Genomic DNA, 19,226 nt, shown 5'->3' with positions numbered 1-19,226 from the left:
TTTCCCCCAGAACAGCAAAATATCTGTAAGGCTACTGCTTCCATCACCTCCACCAGCTGCTAGAAAGCCATACGAGCCACTGTGTGCAGGTAACAGAATTGTGTGGGACAAGAGCGTCCCCTGGCAAAGCAACAAGAGCCACGATTTGGAGGAGTTGCCCCCCCATCTGTCCCAGCTCTTGTCTGTTCCCTCTCCAATCCTGCTTCCTGGCCTGGCCTTACCACCTCAGTGTTAGGTCAGTAAACTTAAATTTTATTTACTCTTCAAAGCCTGTGCTTCCTGTGCAAGATGCAAGAGGTCACTACAGGGACATGGGACGAATTAGTTCTTGGATGAATATTCGTATGTGCTATGTCTCAGATTTTTGACTGGCTCTCTCAATAGAAAAGCAGAGGGCACGTAAGCACATCATGGGAGTCAGCAGGATTCTTTGATGTCCCCACGTGGTCTCTAAGCAATGCTAAAACAATCTACAGAGAAAAACAAAAAAAAAGGCAAATTCAGGGCAAAATTCCAACAGTATGTATTAGCTTGCAAAACGACCCTCGGTGTTTCTGGATGTCCAAGAATATCATGCTCAAAGCTTGCAAGTTTGCTCCCTGCTGCAGGAAAGTTCCCTGTTCCCTTAGGAGGCTCTGCTCTGTCCCAGTTCAACCAGCTCCCTCCTTGCTCAGGCTTTGGCCTTTCATGTCCCTCCTGTATTCCAGAAATCTCTTGAAGTGAGAACAGTGAACCCTCCTCCCCCTTTCTACATGTTTTTCCTTATCCATCATGTCCAAAATCAGCAGGAAGGGGCCTTCATCCCTGCTGCCTGGCCACATCCTGTAAGGCAAACAGGCAGTGTTTGCATAGCTGATTGGGAACACTCCCTGCACGGTGATAGCATCCTTCACAATGGGCCTGCACAGCACGAGTGTGGGAGTGGGGAATGCCCATGCATCGTACAGCCTATAGGATTGTTTGGCTGGATCCAGCAAATAACTACGTCAGCATTTTAGAGAGTAAAGGATGTAAAAGATGACCCGGGCTGGGAAGAACACATATTTCATGTTGTTGCATGGTAGTTTATAATAAATTATGCTTATAATGAATATAAACTTCCCATTCTATAATCTTGCCTTTATACACAGAGTTCTGAAATGAGAGAAAAGCAAATACTTTATGATTAGCAGAGTGACTTAAAGTTTAGAAAAATCACTTCTTATGAGAATCAGTTGTCAAATGCTCCTGAAAATAATGTTCATGATGAAAAGTTTTACATGCAACTATTTTCAAATGCATGCTGAGAAGTCTCGTAGTGTTACTGATAAAAGCACAGCATACCTTCAAATAACATTCATTATGACTGTGGAAAAGTGTTACGTTTGCAGGGCAAAGAAAGTAATGCATTTTTCATTCTATTCACTCATTGCACTAGGGACTTCATGTCATAAAAACTGCATAAAGTCACATATCCATTTCCCAATTTGTTAAATATCTGTTGCCTATCAGCTCCAAATGACTGACAAGGAGAAGCAGAGGGTCTTTGACCTATACTGACCCCTCAAGAAATTATTTGCTGCATATTTAGGTTAGAACCTGTCAAGCTGCAAAGCAGACCAAACTCTAAAGCTGTAAAAAAAGCCTCCCGGAAAATAAGTCATCCTGTCTTGTTTCTCCTTGTTGAACACAAGTTATGTCTAAAATAAGCACCAAAGTATAAGAATTCCATCATTATTTCTGCAACTGAGTAGCAGGAGGAAAAATAATTGTTCCCTGTCTAAAAAGTAGGGATGCTGTGTTAGAAATGACTCAAAGCTGTAGCTATTATATTTTCTTAAAAGCTTATAGTACACAAAGCACACTGCATGCTTAACAGTCACGAGAGCTCTTGAACACCTATTTATTTAGTTTTTAAAAAGTATACTCTTTAAAACTTTTTCCCTTTTTAAAGCATTTTCCAATTCTGGCAGTCCTGAGTGTACAGTATTTCCTGTAGTTTTTTATTTCCTTATATATTGTGTATTTCATAGGAAGTGATAGAATTTGATCTGGAAATTCAGGTTTTATTAAAGTCAGCAGTGTTAGTACCGTTAATTTTAATATGGCAAGCAGAAGCTTCCTGGTACAGAATATTTCACACTTTGTTTGTGGCTGCATTTCATAGATGCTTTTCTTAGCAATATTTCTTTTAAAAGGTCTTTAAACTGCTACTGGTGTGAAACAGCAGGAACTACTCAGACAGTGCTGTATAAGGTTGGGCAGGGGATTAGGGTCTAAACAGTTGTCTGAAATTCTACTGTACTAGTTTTCAGCCATTTCCCCACCCTACTGTCCAGAAGATGGAGCACATTTTCTTAATCATATGTATTAGAAATTTAAATTCACTCTTCTTTACCACAAAAGGAAAAACTGGCCACCAAAAATAGCATAGTCTGAGGTTCTTTTAGGTATTAGCTCTGTTTCAGAGATGGACTTTATTGCATTGGTTGTCACACGTGTGCGCTGCGGGCTGGACATCACTACAGACTCCTAAATATTGAACATCTACATCCTACACCAACTGCCTTAATTGTGCCTACCTGAGGTCACAGAGAAAGTAATAAAAAAATTTCTTTCACAGCTCCCAAAAAGATAATCAGACTCAGCCTCACACACAAAGTTCTGCATACAAACCTAGAGAAAGAAGAGAAAAAAACAGGTGAGGGATGAAGAGTCCAGAATGGGATTTTTCAGGTGTGAGCAGCCAGTGGGAGGGATGAGCCAGGAGCAGGTGTGAGGCCTCTTTCAGACAGCCCTGTGATAGTACAATTCTGCGCAGTGAAGTTGTCCATGGGCAGCAGAGAGCAGGGCAGTGAGGATTGGAGTGCTGCTCTGGCCACATGGTGATGGCAGCTACTCCACCCCCTGTCCAGAACCAGCAGGAAGATGCCAAGCGGTCCTTAAAGTAAGCCTACCATTCTGAGATTTTACTATAGAATTAGGAGAAAAAGTGTGGCACAAATTTCCAGAGCTCTTACTGAAGAGTTCTGAAGTGTCTGCACCAGATGTCACCATTCAATATCTGACTTCTCACAAAGGTTTTTTCTTTGCTGCAGCACCTTTAAAATCTTGGCTATTTCTACTTTTCATTTACAACCAGTGTAAAAAAAAACCTTTTTTACCCCTACTGTCTGAGATGATATCTGATGACTTTTCTCTAGCATTCCTCTTTCTTCTTCATATTTTTCCCCTTCTGGAGTTTAAAGTCATTAATATTTCTTCTGTATGGTTAAAATTACTCTCTTTGCAGTCTTCCCATGACTGCCTAAAACAGTATGACAGTTCAAAAGGGAAGCAATTTATGTAATGTATTAGACATCTTGTTATTTCAAAAACCAAGAAAATTTCAGCAGTAAAACAAATAATAATATTTGGCTTCCTAAACAGTAAGAAGAAATTTAATTTGAATTTGTTTTAATTGTAGCTACAAACAAATTGTACAATCCAGGTAAAAGTTTATCCGAAAATCCTGGCCATCATGGAGGAGGCATTATTTCTGGAGCAGTTATTGCAGAACAAAATAAAGCTAGCAGTAAAATCCGTCAGCTAGTCCATTGTACTGCATCTCAGTATGACCAGCCTGGGTCATCCTCAGGCTCTCAAGGAAGACTGAAGGGCAAAGACTCTGCAGGGTTTATTGCAGGGATTTTTTCCTATGAGAAAAAACATTGATAAGGAGTACATGATGATCATATCTCTGTATGTGTAACTGATAAAAGCCTCATTAATTATTGCCATAATTACTCTCATGTTCACACAAACCTGCCATGAGTTGTCCCCTTTAATATTATCCTGCTATTCAACAGTTAATTAGGTGTCACACTCTTCACTCAGTCTTATTTCCACGTAATCTCTCCAGAAAAAAACCTCAGTTTTCTGCATGTTTGGGGATTCTTTCCGCCTCTGGTTCATTCTCAGCTGCCCAAGCACTGTCTTTGCTTAGCACAATTTTCTATTTGGCATAACCAGCATTGTCACAGAAAAGAAAATCCCGTTGTTTCTTGCAAGAACCTCTCTGGATGTTCCCAGGATTGGAATTCACCCATTCTTTGTGCCAGGAATGCTCACCATTTTTTTCACATCGATGGATATAGAGGGTAAGAACTCTTCTGTTCCCTTGCATATTTTTATGTTTTCCTTATGTTTTCTTTGATGTTAAACTGATAGGATTTTCTCAACAGTTTTCCCCATCAGCTTCTCTCTGCACCCTTCCACCTGTCTCCTGCTGCTTCAGATGTGCAAAGAATGGTTTTTGTGAAGGTTGTCTGACGTTTGGAGGAATGAACAGGTAGGGCTAGCTATGCCATTTTTTCAAGCACTATACACAATATTCAGTACTCTGAAAGTTGTCTATGAATTGAAGATGAGGCTGAATAGAAGAGTTTCAGCAGGCCCATATTAGGATATGTTGGATTGAAGGAAAAGTTTTGATCAGTTAGAACTGCCTGCTCAGACTGTTCCTGAAGAATCCTAAACATATTAGAATAAGTTGTTAGCATCTGGTCAGAATTTAATGAGAGCATTCTGCCCAGCTATCTCCATGCTGGGAACAGCAGGAGCAATCGAAATAGAATAAAATCTACATCATGTCTCCAAAATATACTTAAAAATGCTGAAATTAAATGACTAATCCAAGCAAAAAATTTGAGAGAAAGTGAGCACTATCTATTTTTCCAATTTAACACGACTTGTTTAAATTATTAAGCTATCCAACCATTTCTGTTTTACTTTAAGGTTAAGCTTTAGTTCCCTCAAATATTATTTCTTATTCATGACCCCCCCAAATACACAATACAAACTCACCAAAACAAGTGATAATTTTCTTTAAACTCAACTGGTAATTCCAATGACTCAGTGAAATATCTGTGCAAAGTACTGAAAACAACTTATATTGCTGCTAACAAAATTTGCTTATCCAGATGCAAATCTCCTGAGCCACTTGTATAATGAAAAAATGTAACACCTCGTTCTGCACCTATGAAAATAGCAGGAAGGCAGACCTCAGTGCTGCACCACTTGTTCAGTCACACTTTGTAGTCAAGCCTACAACGCACCCATAATTCTTCTTCTTTGTATAGTGCATGAAGGAGGTCTCCCTCCAGGAGGGATATATATATTTGTTGCTGCATGTGGTCTGATTCCACTTTGTTCCAGAAAATTAATTTTCTTTAGAACTAAAGGGCTAAAAACTTATTTGAGGCAGTTTACAGTCTTTAGATATGACTGCAAGAATTCTAATCGTCTAATAAAAAAGGAATATAAAAGGCAGAAATAAGTTCAGCCAGTAGAAGAGCCAGTATCACAAATAATTTTAATATATTAATGTCCTGAATAAAATTAATTTAAAACCCCTGACCTTTGCAGTAATATAATCAGAAAGACATTTTAAAACAAATAATACAGACTTCAGTGCTGGGAGTGTAAGGCTAACCTTTGCCATGTCATAAATGAAAGAAACTAATGAAGTTTACATGTCATGTAGTCCATTTGGAACAAATATTAGGCAAAGTGGCACCCCTGAGACTAACATGCCCCAAATAATGCATTCCCCCACTTACTAAAAATCCTTGGTCTTGCTAGAAATGCTGGCTTTGAGAAATAATGTGTTATGAGAAAACTGTACTAAAACTTTGACTTTCTAAATTGTTGCTCTCCTCTCTTTGGAGAATTCAATATCTCTCCAACTTAGGCGAGTCCATTTGACCTCAGCCTAGAAATTAATTTAGTCTGTTCCTTGACAGGGAAAAACTCATGCCCCCAGCATGAGTTATAGACAAGTTGTAACTTGGGTGCTCTGAATCATCTCTGCTCCAACATCTGCTCCATATCTCAATGGAATTTTGTATCTCTGTCTACAGAGAGGGCTTGGCCTTCCAACTTTGATCTTCTCAGTCATCTTGAGATGCCTTACAAAGGTAACACTGATGCTGATATCAATTTAAGCTGCTTGTTAGTCAGTTTGAAAAATGCTATAGTGTTTAAACTAACAAAAAAAAAAGTATAAAAATCTTAAAATGGAGACATATTTTCAATAATGTTAGTACTAAATTTAATGAGATTCATGTTTATGAATATTTAGAACCTAAGCTCTTGTCAGGGGTGTCATATACTTTTTCTTTTAATTGCAATATGCAAGTAATTTCTAAGTTCTGGTTGAAGATAACATGCAATTTTTTTCCAGTAAGTCCTCTACATTTCTTTCTCAATTAACTTTCTGTAAGTTCTGTAGAGGAAAGGACTAAACTCAATTTCAAGCAATGATATCCAGGTGTAGATCAAAAGGAGACAGAAGTTTCACTTTCATTCTGTAGAATGGTAAGATCATTACATGCATCAGTAAGAACATGATTAAACCAAGCCTGGATGCAAAAGATTTAATTTCTTCTCCATTTTACTGCATTTACATGTTTAGGCTTCTCTTTCATTTTTCCCCATTTGGCAGACTTATTAAAATTTAATTATGGTAGCATACAATATTTGTAGAATACTGGTTCCAATAACAGTTTTACGGTCAGAATTTTATACAGGGTCAAACATTCCTTTAATAACCATCTTTATTGCCATGCAGTTTGGAATAATGGGCTTTCAAGCAGAGTTGGAGCAGGGAATTGTTGGCACAGGAAAGCCTGCTGGGGGTTGACTGAGAAAACAAAAAGTATTACTCATGAAAGAAGTCTTCATAGCTGAGGATTTTGGTTCCTAAGGTCTATCTTTCAATAGCAATTACTGTAGTTTTAATTTATCTTTCTAGAGATTGGAAGGAACGGAGTTGGAAAAATACTTTAATACATTTCAGTCCTTTCTCCTAAATGTATATGTAGCCTAGATCTGTGGCTGAAGCCCTGGTTAAACTTGTCTTAAATAATTAAGATAAGCCAAATGTTCTATTCTCATCCCTATTCTATACCATCTGTATCTATATCTATATCTATACCTATCTATCCCTATATCTTATTCACCATTTCAGAAAAAGGCACTGACACTTCAAAGTGAAACAGTAAAAATCAAAATTGTGATGAATAAATCTCAAAGAACTTCACAATAGGCCTCCATGATACTACAAAGCTTGAATAAAAAAAAAAAAAAGTAGTATGGCTTGAGGAGAATGGAAGCCTGAAAGCATCAAGACAGATGATTTCAATGGTGATACGTAGCAGAGTAGAAGAGGGGAATAGAGTCAGCATCAGCTGCATTTACAAAAATAATTATTCTTTTCCCCTGCTGGTTAAAAAGAGGTTTTGCCCTCTTATTAACAATTCCTTTAAAAACTATTGCAAGAAGGTTAGTGTTAGTAATACTTAGTAGTTATTTCATGGGGAGTGAAGAGGGTATTTTATGGACAGTTAACTACTTATTTTTTTCCTGTTTTTAGTTTCCCAATATATGTAAGTTCTATGAACAGTTAGAGTAACAAAGTTTCATCATTGTATTGTCACTGCTACTCAACAACACTTGGAAAAGTTAAATGAAACTCATGTACCTTAATCCAAAATTTTATGTGAAAACAATCTGAAATATTCATTTAACTGTCATTTTTTGAAAAACTGGCTTATGCCATAAGGCTTCTGCACCCCAGTGTTACAGGAAGGTCCCTTGAGGGATTTCAGCACAAACCTGCAGCTAACGGCTGTATGGATCCATTTTACTGCACTGTGGGTTTGCCATTCAGCATCCTGCCGGCTCCCTGACAAGAGCACTCTGGCTGTTCTGGGCTGCTCCAGTCCACAATCCAGGCATTATGGGCGCATTTAACAATCCAAGTCCGCACCAAGGCATCTGGCCCAAAGTCATGTTCAATATCAGTAAGACTGAAATGTATTCTTACAATGAAACACAAAGACAGAAGGATCTTCCTACTTAAATATCTCCTTCTATCTCTCTCTCACAGAGTCACTTCTTCCATTTCAAAACTTTGAGAAAAATCAGACTACCTACATCCAAGGCACAATTTAGAAGAACAAAATACTCCTCGTTCTATGACTTTCATTCCATGAATTGTTTTGTCATACAAGTGACTATGTAGTACAAGGGCAAAAAAAGGTGTATGCAGTGTTTTCATTTTTCTTGACAAGCCTTAAAGTGATGAGATTTTAAGAGAATCACTGGTTTTAACTTTCTAATTTCATGTTTGTCTTTTGTGTTTTAGGTCCTCGGCCAACACATTACTTGAATTTATACCATGTAACTTCTATCTTGTTTTTTGTTTTTACCATTTTGTAAACTAATAAACTTTGATACCACAAAACTGTCTGATGGTCCCATCATTTGCAAAATTTGCTCTGATTTTTTCCTGTTGCACATTTGAGAAAAACAGAGAAAATAGGCAGGAATTTGGAGAGTACTTAAGTTCTGAAGGGTATTATAACTTGTCAGATTTTGTTTTCAAACTTTCTAAAGTAAAATAAATCCAAAAAAGTATTCCAGGTTCTCCATTTGGGGTGCTCTGAAATTGTTATGGTGTCATGCAGCAGTGTTTGAAACATTTAGATGGATGTTTCTTTGTGTTTCCAGGTGTTTGTAAAGACCCAGGCTGGTTTCACATAGATCTCATTATTTTAAATTCATGAAATAAATTTTTCGAATTTAATTGAGAACATTCAACAATGGGAATAAGAGATGTTAAATCCTCCTGAAACTATTGTTTTAAGAAAGAGGTTTTTTATTTGGCTTTGATTCTATTCCTTTGTAGAAGTGCATTCCTATTTGCAAATTCACTATTGCTTGGTTTTGCTTCCAAGATTAGCATGGTACCTTGCTTATTTAATATCTATTTTAATGTGATATTACTATGGTAGCAAATAGTGCAGAGCTTCAATACAAAATATCTTACAATACATAATAGCCATGGTACCCCTGGCATTTTTAACATGTTTTCATGTAAATGTACTTACAAACCCCCTTACTTCACAAGAGCATTTTAATCTTGGTTGCATCATTTTTTAGCAAGGACTTTACACAGAAAACTAACTTTTAGGGTGCTTGAGCAATAGTATGTCATTTTATCTGGCAATCTCAGTAGTAGATGAGGTAAAGGTTCTGTAAATGGTAAAAGTGACTTGTCACGTTACAGAAATAACCTACCACTGACCTACTGTTCATACAAGGTACCTGATTATACACCTCACCTCTCTGTATAATATTCTTATATCCTACTCAGAATTTTGGGTATGCTTTAAACACCAGCTATTCCTGTATTGTTTAAATTATATTTGTGTTTCTGAAATGCTTAATCCTCTAAAGCTGTTGAAATATGAGAATGCCAAAGGCAGTCATTAAGGTTCAACATCAGGTTTTTCAGCATGTAAATTTGACACAGGTCTATAAAGTAAGATTTCTCAATTAATTGTTTACCTGTTGTATTTCCACCTGTTGTGCTTAACTTATTAACTTGAAGTTGAAAAAAATTTAAAAAATATTAAATGTATTGATTTCATTGTTTCAAATCTTTACAGAAAGAGGCTTTTTCAGAAAACTTGTAATTGAAGTAACAGAAGTCCTTAATAAAACAGCAAATGGCAAGCTGAATTACTAATTTCAGCCATGCTATGGCCAATGCACGTGAAAATGATAATCAAAGAAAGAAAGAATTTTTAATCCCACAAGAAACTGATATTTCAGAGGGCTCTTATAGGTACAGTGACCAAATATGAAATTGCTAAAGCCAGATGTGACTCCATTCTGCATAGACTTCCATAAAGTCTAAGGGAGCTTCCATTTCCCAAGGACAGATGGATCAATCAAAATGCTGACCCTCAGGCACTACGTAAAGAGAATACATTCTCTGTACTGAAAACTTTTTGTGTGAGTTGAGTAAGACCAGCTAACTTGCTTCAGTAAAAAGTTTATGGACAGTCAGACTGTAGTGAACTGCATTATTCTGCTGCTCTCAGGCAGACTTGGCTGCTGTGAGGGAAAAGTTTCAGAGAGTAAAGGTAGTCAGGGTATGGCTTTGTTCTCAATGGTTTGCTCTTAATCTTTATGCATCTTTGAGGAACAAGTGAAGAGTTCTTTGCTTTTTATTTCTTCAGTCACTGCAGAAGTAAATAATACTACTGACCTCCCAAAAAGAAATCATGGTAAAGACACCAATGAGATGAGGACAATGTCATAACTCAGTTTGGGAGCAAACATCCCAAGTCAAACACACAGTCTGTTGCCCTTGACAAATTGCTCAGCTAAGGAGGAAAGTCAGTAAAACAGGCTTGTCTGGTACTGAACAGAAGTTTGGCCTTTATGCCACTGTGGAGATAGCTAAAGAATCATCTTTCTTTCATTCATAATGAACATAGGCAGGATTAGTAAGCTTTGGCTGCTCGGTGCCCTGAATTCTGTAGTGGTTTAGATTTTCAGGTCTTGATTTCACAGATTTTATCTTACCCTTTAAGTTTTCAGGGTGAGGTAGAAGTGAATAGTCCTGAGAATAATGAAAGAAGATCACCATTACTAAGAGGTATTTTATCAAGATAGAAAGTACTCTTCTTGTGACATCATGTGAGAATGACATTTATTTGCATCTTTGATGCTGAGAATATTGATAATGAAGCACAGCTGCAAGGTATGGAAATTTTCAAAATATGATGACAGTTTCTGTAAGTTACACAGAACACCACAGTAGTGGAGTGAGTAGCACAGCTAGAGCTGCCTATGAAAGAGCTAGGCTGCCCTATGAAAAATTAGACTACTCAAAAAGTTCCAGTGGGAATGCTAAGGAAAAAGGTTAAGAGAGAAAAGAATTTTTAGGACTGGAGATGGAGGAGAGATGGGGTGCATTACCAGTGAACCGAGGTTCTCTGGAGTCAGTGGAGAAAGAGTCCTGTGGGTTTATTGGACATTGAACCTAGCTTCTGGAGGGCTCTCACAGACAGACAGAATGACGGTCTTAGATCATTGTGGCTCTTTTGGCTTGCCTGTACAGTTAGAAAGATGAATGTAATCAGTAATTATGTGTTGGGAGACACTCATTGTGACACATTAGGTTAATGATCCTCTTCTCTTAATTCTTTTAATCCTCACATTATTTGTGCCCTAGTTAAAAATTAAGGGCCTCGAACATAAATTCAGCACTTTGTACACAGCAGTCCTGCATCCAGGGATTTAGTGACATTTCAGGCACCAACAAAATATGTAAATTTGAATGCAGCTACTTTCTGTATCCATCTGATATTGGTATCAGCAGAGCTGCACACAAGGTGATTCTTACTCTGTATTATGAACCAATCTCTTAACTGCACACTTTTCCCTTCTTTGGTTATTTTCTTCAGCCAGCAAGTATGCAAATATATACATATACATTGTAACACTCTAAGTTTCATATACAGAATGTATACAGAATACCCACCAGGGGACTTGGAAAATTTGTCAGTGCTTATTATGCTCGTGAATGAAAGGAAATGCCAGGACCTCTTAATGTATAACATTCTGGGCCTGCTCATTAATGCAAGCCCTCTAGAAAAATGTCTCATGACAATTTGACCTTTCCCAAACAATTACGCCTTATTCATGGTCAATTAGCAGGGTTTTCCTCATTTAAAAAAAAAAAAAAGAGGACCAACTAATTAGATACCTAAAATAAAGTTGTTGAAATGGCAGTTGATTTTTTTCTGATAAGTCAGATCTATGTATTTCATTCCCTCAGCAGGGAATAAATGCTTGCGTGCAAAATGCCTTTTACAAAGATTTCATATAGCATGGGCACAGGAAATTGCCTCTTAATTTAATGTTTTCACATCTTTGCCAACAGGTGTTTAATTTTTGATATAACACTCTCAGTACAATACTGACCTGCCTTGGCTATTTAGTACAAAAAAACATCTGGGGAGTTCAGTGAACAACTTTGTGGGAGGAGAAGAGGAGGCTGAAATTTGAGTTGCGGTTTTTATTGCGGACATCAGCTTTTAATTCCATGGTATTGTTTAACCTTCAATGTGGTTACTCTGGGAGTATATTTGATTTCAGTGTCTTATTTTGTGCCCTCTGTGAATTCCCTACACCTGAATGATGGTGCTGTAGACTAAACTTTATGCTAAAACTGTATATGCTGAGACTGAGTGTCTAAACTGTCTGAGTTTGTACTTGCAGAGGTTTCATAAAATAATTGTTTTCTGATGTGAAAATCCCATCTACAAAGCAAACTGGTGAAGTTTTAAAAATAATTCCCTTATGATAAACGATGTGAATTTTATACATATTTTTATGTGCATATGGATTCACAGATTCATAGAATAATCTGGATTGGAAGGGACCTTTAAAGGCCATCTAGTTCAACCTTGTCACAATAAATAGGAGCACCTTCTACTAAATTAGGTTGCTCAGAGTCCCATTCAATCTCACCTTCAATATTTCCAGGGATGCAGCATCCACCACTTCTCTGGGCAACATGTTCCAGTGTTTCACCAATCTCATCATAAAAAAAGTGTCCTCTTTACATCTAGTCTGAAAATCAATATATATTGATGTCATATATAAACCCAGCATTTTAAATGCAAAGGGTTGGGTTTTTGTTTTTCATTTCACTGACTAGCAGGTCAAGGGAGGTAATTCTTTTCTGAATTCCACTCTTGTCACAACCAGCCTGGAGTACTCTGTTCAGCTCTGGATCCTCCCAGCACAAGAAAGACATGGACTTGCTGGACAGAGTCCAGAAGAGAGCCATGAAGATAGTCAGAGGGCGGGAGCCCCTCTCCTATGGAGACAGGCTGGGAGAGCTGGGCTTGTTGATCCTGGAGAAAAGAAGGCTCCAGGGAGACTTTACAGCAGCATTCCAATACCTAAAGGGGGCCTACAGGAAAGTTGGAAAGAGATCTTTTACAAAGTCGTGTAGTGACAGGACAACAGAGAATGGCTTTAAACTGAAAGAGTGTAGATTTAGGTTAGATATTAGGAAGAAATTTTTTACTGTGAGGGTGGTGAGGCACTGGAACAGGTTATCCAGAGGATTTGTGAATGCCCCGTTCCTGGAAGTGTTCAAGACCAGGTTGGATGGAGCCCTGAGCAACCCAGTCTAGCAGAAACTGTCCCTCCCCATGGCAGGGGGCTTGGACTACATAATGTTTAGCATCCCTTCCAACCCAAACCATTCTGTGATTGTATGGAATGTCTGGGTCTTCTTTGTTTCATCTATAGTTCTTAACTTCTTGGGATTGAATTTTATTGAAGAGGAAAATCTTGGTAAATAGATCATTTTACAGCTGATTTCCACGTCACTTGTGTAGACAAGTCTTGCAGCAGTAACATGACACCCGTTAGACAAAGAAGAGATCAGTTATCCCTGGGTTTGGGATTGGTGCTGTGCCACAGTAGGGGCTCAGCAGCCTTTGATGTGAGCCTGTTTACTAACAGGAACTAACACAAACTGTTGGGTCAGTTGCTGTCTGTCTCTTCCAGCTGGAGTCACAGTGACTTCTAAGAACTGGCAGCTTATGAAAACAGGTGATACATGTTCAGTGATCATCTTGGTATGCCCTCAAGGCCTTTTAGGTTACTTTGCTTGTAATAAGAGCATGCCAGAAGACCTTTATAGTTTACGTATTGTCCATATGAATGTATATATATATACACAGCTATATGCCAAGTATGCAATATATATATGCTTGTAAATATCTGCTTCAAATTTGCTGCAATTTTAAAGCCACTTCAGTACATCTTTCTCCTGTAGTTATCTTTCTAAAATATAATCTGCCTAACAAATGCCATCACCATCGTATGCTCGAGTGTGTGCCCTCATGCTGAGAGAGGTGTCTGTGGAGCTGCAGGCTCATCCCATCAGTAGATCATCCTGCATTATTACCTCAAGCACTAATGCTAGGAAAGCTGTTCTGAGTTCTCTTAACTGATAAGTGACTCTCACTCCTTATCAGCATAAGTAATAACAAAGCAAGAGCTTTGTAAACAGAGAGCATCACTAGGCTTTGCTTTTCTAATCTGTCCGTATCCTTAATCACACAAGAAACATGAGGACATGGCAAGAGAAGAACATCTGAAGCTTTTAATGAAATATTATGGTGTTCATTTAGAAACAAGGAAACAGAAAGGGATACAAAGAATATCCATGCCCAACACCTGTGCCAAGGCCAGGACAGTTGCAAACTCATTCAGTCAAGGATATTCTCAATGCAAAAGTTTGCTTTCCTTTCATCTTTTCATTGGCCACTGGGAGGAAATTAGCATGTAGGGAGAGTTCATCAGCTGGAGAAAAATTTCTTTCCTTACAGCCAATAGGTGATTTTGCCTGCAGGGGGCTGGTAAAAGTTCCCTGTGAAGAATGGTAGATCACTGGAAAAGGACAAAGTCACCAGTTTGGGCAGGTGGCTGTTGGTGGAGGCCATCACTGAAGTCATTGTGGCCAGGTAGCTGCAAGCCGATTTCAAAGAGAAGCATTCCTGACAATTCAGATTTGGATTTCAGCTACAGCTATCACATATCCTAGATCCATGCCAAGCCCCAGTGGGGACCCCATAAAAGCTCTGGTTCAGGTGCAGTAGATGGCTTCTTAAGGTTTGAATATTTTTCATTGGTGCTGTTGTCTTTTGGGTAAATTGACACAGTTTGCATCTGGAGGGTCTGTATTGTTTTTTGTGATTTTAGCATTTTATGATTAGCTTTAACTTTTTGCAGAGGGGAACAGAATGACTCTGGCATACAAGTGTTCCAAGCAGAGAACTCAAAGCTCCAATTTCCTCTTTGAGACAATATATACTGACAGTGTGATTATGTACCTTCAGAACAAGAATGTGCTTTAGAGGCTCAGGAAATACTTGCCAAGCATAACTACTAACCACAGAACCCACAGAAATCTCATCACTCAAACATGTGTATGTGGTATTTTATTCCAGTAGTTCTTCCCTGGTGATGGAGTTAACATTTTCTTATTTAAATACTGTTAAACTTGTTAAAAATGTTTCAGTGGAAATCCCATATACATGGTTTTTTCCACGCTCAATGTTTTTTATGCTTAATTTTCAACATGGCTAATTTGATTTTACCCTGTTTTCCTGCAGCAGTTAAGATCATGGAAGAACTAGAATCATCAGGTGATGACATTTTTGTTACAGCCAGCACTTATGACACGTTGCCTGTCTTTACTGGTCCAAGTCATGTCTCCACTGTGCAGCCTGGAGCTGTTATTACAGATGTGCTGCCATCAATAGCACCTCTGCCTGCAGCCACCAGCCCATCCTACAGCCCCTCTGAGATCATCGAGCAGTCCCTTGAATTACCAGATTCCTCAGTAAAGGAGGGCGTTCCTGAAGGTGGCATGGGTGAAGGGGTGCAGGACATCACTGCCGAGCTGGATCTCATCGGTGCCACGAGCACAGCAGGGCTGTATGAAGGGGAGCAGGGCAGTGGTTTTATCTCAGTGCTGACCACTGAACCTGCAGAAACCACCCCAGCACCAGTGCTGAAGTACGTCACTACCAGCTCCATGACAACTGCAGCCAAAGGCAAAGAGCTCGTGGTTTTCTTCAGCCTGAGGGTAACCAACATGCACTTCTCCGATGACCTCTTCAACAGGAGTTCGACAGAATACAAAGCACTAGAACAACAGCTCATGCAATTGGTGGGTGAAAATCAACTTGAACAAGTTCAACAAGTGTGGTAATCAGGTGCACTTTGAAGGAATACACTGAAGTGCACAGTTTTTAACAATAATCAACCCTACTATGATTCAATCTGATAAGCTGTATTTTAAAGGATACATAAGCCTGGGATGCCCTTAGAGTATGAAGACAGAGTTTATGAAGTCAGTGATGAAAGTTTTTATTGCTCAAGAAAACCCAGATATATGCCAGCATGTAATTTATTTGGCGTTTTCTTAGATCCACACCAACAGTATAGCAGTGCTGATTATATCTAAGGCTTGTGTCTGCCTGCTGCATTTAAAAATAGGCCTTTAAAAATATATCATAGCATAGACTGTGATTAGATATGGATTTTCTCTGTGGGTACAATAGGGCACAGGTCAGATCAGTAACATGCCTATAATACTATGCCCTAACCTGCCTGGATTGAATGTTTGAAAATAAGTAAGTTGGCTTTTGAGTGAGGTAATTTTTTTCTCTTCCAGATGAATAAACTCCCCAGTTGCTATGCATTTCATTACAGGGGAAATTGCTGCCCATCCATCTCAATACATTATTGAGAAAGTGCAGAAATCCAGAAGAAGATACTGCTAAACAGAAAAGTTAATTTGCTAGTGGAGCTTAACAATTGTATTAAACTTAGGGAAATAAATCTGTGATGTGTGCATTTGTTAATGAAAATTGACTATAAGAGAAATTAATAGCAGGTAGACCCTGACAGTAAGTTAAAATAAAGGCAAGTCTCTGTTTTGCAGCTACTTCCATACCTTCAGTCCAACCTTACCGGTTTTAAGCACTTGGAAATTCTCAACTTCAGGAACGGAAGTGTGATTGTGAACAGCAAAATGAAATTTGCCAGGACAGTGCCATACAATATCACAGAAGCAGTACATTGTGTTTTGGAAGATTTCTGTGATGCTGCAGCCCAACACCTCAATTTGGAGATTGACAGCTATTCCCTGGATATTGAGCCAGGTAAGATTGCGTTACTAATGTAAGTGCAAAATCAAAACCAAGCAGACCATCTTCTTTCAGGCTGTTACAGTTTCAGAAGTATGACTGTCTTGGAAATAACCATATTAGCAACAGCCTCCCAGTGACAGGGAGTAGTAAGACAAAAAAGATGTTGCAAATTCTCTGCAGATGTATTTTCGTACTGTAATGAAAAGCTGGGTGGGGCTGTTGGGCTGTACATGTTCACCTACTGCTTTTCAGAGACAAATAGATTGTTGTCTAGAACAAGGGTTGGGTGAAGACAGGCATAAGAAATGCTCATATGCAGTTTTCAGGTGTGACATGAAATTCTTGCACCTGAGTATGTAAACATAATTTCTGATGATTATTGCAATGTTGTAAGCAAACCATGGTCTAGAGCATCATTAAATCTTTTTTAAAGGGATACAGCATTCAAAACAAAAGGAGACAATTTTTATGAATAATTGGATTCTACAGATACTAACTGGAGCATGACTTCATGTAGTACTCCATAGATTTGTAATTCTAGAATCCCTCTGGATTTATCTCTTTCAAATGAGTTTTTAGTCTTTGTTAAACAGTAGAAAGTCAGTAACTACATGTCTAGACACTATTCTTATGTCAAAAGCTTAGTGTTTTCAAAAACGATACTGTTTTATAAAATTGAAGCCTGAATCTATTTTCAGACTCTGGTAATTATTTCAGGGTTGAATTTAATTTCATTGTCGTGGAGAAGAACAATAGCAAAGGTATGAAGATATTTTTAGGAGTTTTGGTTAAGCTGTCTTTCTATGTACAGATCTCTGACAATTTCAGAACAAAAATCCATTTACAATTCAGGCAGGCAGTTTCTAACCAGTTTTCATTTTACATACGTCTTTGTGGCCACTAAAAGCATAGGTACCTTGTGGTAAAGAAAGTTAACAAAATCACAGTATTCTACCCTTCAAATACTGCCATGATAAACTGATGTTTGATGAATAAAGTATTATTCATTAATTCATTATAAAAACATAAAAATTAATGAATATACAATTAATTAATTCATTATATAAAGAGTGAACTTCGGGCTGCCGCATGTCCCTTGATTTAGTAATAAATTTTCATTAAATAAAAATTCAGAAATTTAAATTCAGAAAAATTTTTAAGTCTTTCATCTTCATCTGATATGCTTTGCTGATGTGGTATTTCAACATTAATTCAAGAAAACATTATTACAGAGAGTTTGTTGAAGGAGCTGATCTTTCAAGTCTTACAAGCAGTAGTATGCAGTCAAAATAGAAGAAACTGTGTTTACAAAACCAGTATATTCCAACACAGATGTTTCAAAGCCTGATGTGTTTTCATTTCAGAAAACAAGCAAATAAATAAACCCCAACCTGGGTAGCAAATTAAGGAAATACAAGCAAATTCCTCTTTATTGTGAAACTGAGAGCCATCTAGTGGTAATGATGTTCTACCAAAGTTAAACGTGGATGGGCCTCTTACAGTCCAAAATACGTATCAAGAGTCAGCAGCTGCAAAGGGCTGAATGCACTGGTCACAAATAACACCATAAAGAAGGACTTTTAAAAATACCTGCATGCAGTATTTCTGTAATCTAAATGAAGTGAAATCAGAAAATATAACAAAGTATGCAGTTATGTATTAAAAAAGATGAAACATTATCACAAAAACTCGACCCAGCCAAATGCTCATGCCAAGCTCTCCTTGTTGTTGGAGTTGACAAGTGCACACATTCACAGTCCAGGAGCAAAGGACATATCAAACCAACATGCACATTGCATACAGCAAAGGCAAATGGTGCATGCTAAAACCCACTAGTCAAACATTCAAAGCAGGAAATAGCCATAGAATTATCGAGGGGTTATAAGTGAACTGCTCTGATGGATTCATTTCTACCACTGAAGCATATCCCAGTGTGTGTCTGAGATTTTCAGCACTCCTATAACAAATGCAATCCTCATTTTTCATTGAAATTAGTATTACTGAGCATCTAGCATAGAGCATGAAGTGGCTGCAGAAGAAACTTTAAGCTCAGTTAGTTGCTGCAGGTAACAAGCTGCAATATCCAGTACAAATCTTCCTTTTAACCTACATAAAGGATCACATAGCCCAGCTCATACAGGTATATCTGCTCTCATTTCCTTCGCTGCTCTCTTTTTCTAGTTTTGTCCACTTTTTTTTTCTTTTCCTTTCTGGATTCATACATCTTACTGGGACTGTTTGCTGGCAAGAACAGGATTTGTATCCCCTGGTCTGCTTCTCATCTTTTGCCTTTTAAGGTTTTTGCCCCATGGTACACAGGAAACAGGCTCCATGAGGCAAGACTGGTGGATGCAGCCCTCCTCCTCATCACCCCATCAGCACAAGATGGGTTGAGGGGTTGAGCCCTGGGTTAAAATCACTCTTTCTGGGTGTCTTTTTTTTTTTCCTTTCATTTCTAGTAAGAAGCAGAGAATGGGAAAGGAGAAGCAGACTTGTGTAACAGCTGTCTCTGATTTGGGCCTTCCCATGAACATCAGCAGGGTCCTTTTCCCTTAATCTCACTGAGGCATCCCTTACTAATATGCAAAAAACAAAACAAAAACCCCAGCAAGCCTTCCCAATGTTAACATACCACAAAACGAAGAAACTTAAGCAACAAAAAGC

General features: G+C 38.2%; 1 protein-coding gene across 6 annotated transcripts in view; it reads left to right on the top strand.

The window, feature by feature from the left end:
• The window catches only part of IMPG1 (interphotoreceptor matrix proteoglycan 1), a 71,506-nt gene that overhangs the window by 30,074 nt on the left and 22,206 nt on the right, over nucleotides 1-19,226 (top strand). For all 6 annotated transcript variants that reach the window (XM_042017149.1, XM_042017146.1, XM_042017147.1 and 3 more), the window contains exons 13-14: nucleotides 15,018-15,577; nucleotides 16,355-16,574. In XM_042017149.1, the coding sequence (XP_041873083.1) occupies nucleotides 15,018-15,577; nucleotides 16,355-16,574 (780 nt within the window). The remainder of the gene's footprint in view (nucleotides 1-15,017; nucleotides 15,578-16,354; nucleotides 16,575-19,226) is intronic.

This window comes from Corvus kubaryi, unplaced genomic scaffold, assembly GCF_017639235.1.
Source record: "Corvus kubaryi isolate FWS band 111438036 unplaced genomic scaffold, C.kubaryi_AGA036_p1.0 split3-73, whole genome shotgun sequence".
Taxonomy (NCBI): Eukaryota; Metazoa; Chordata; class Aves; order Passeriformes; family Corvidae; genus Corvus; species Corvus kubaryi.
This window is presented reverse-complemented; position numbering and strand designations above follow the sequence as displayed.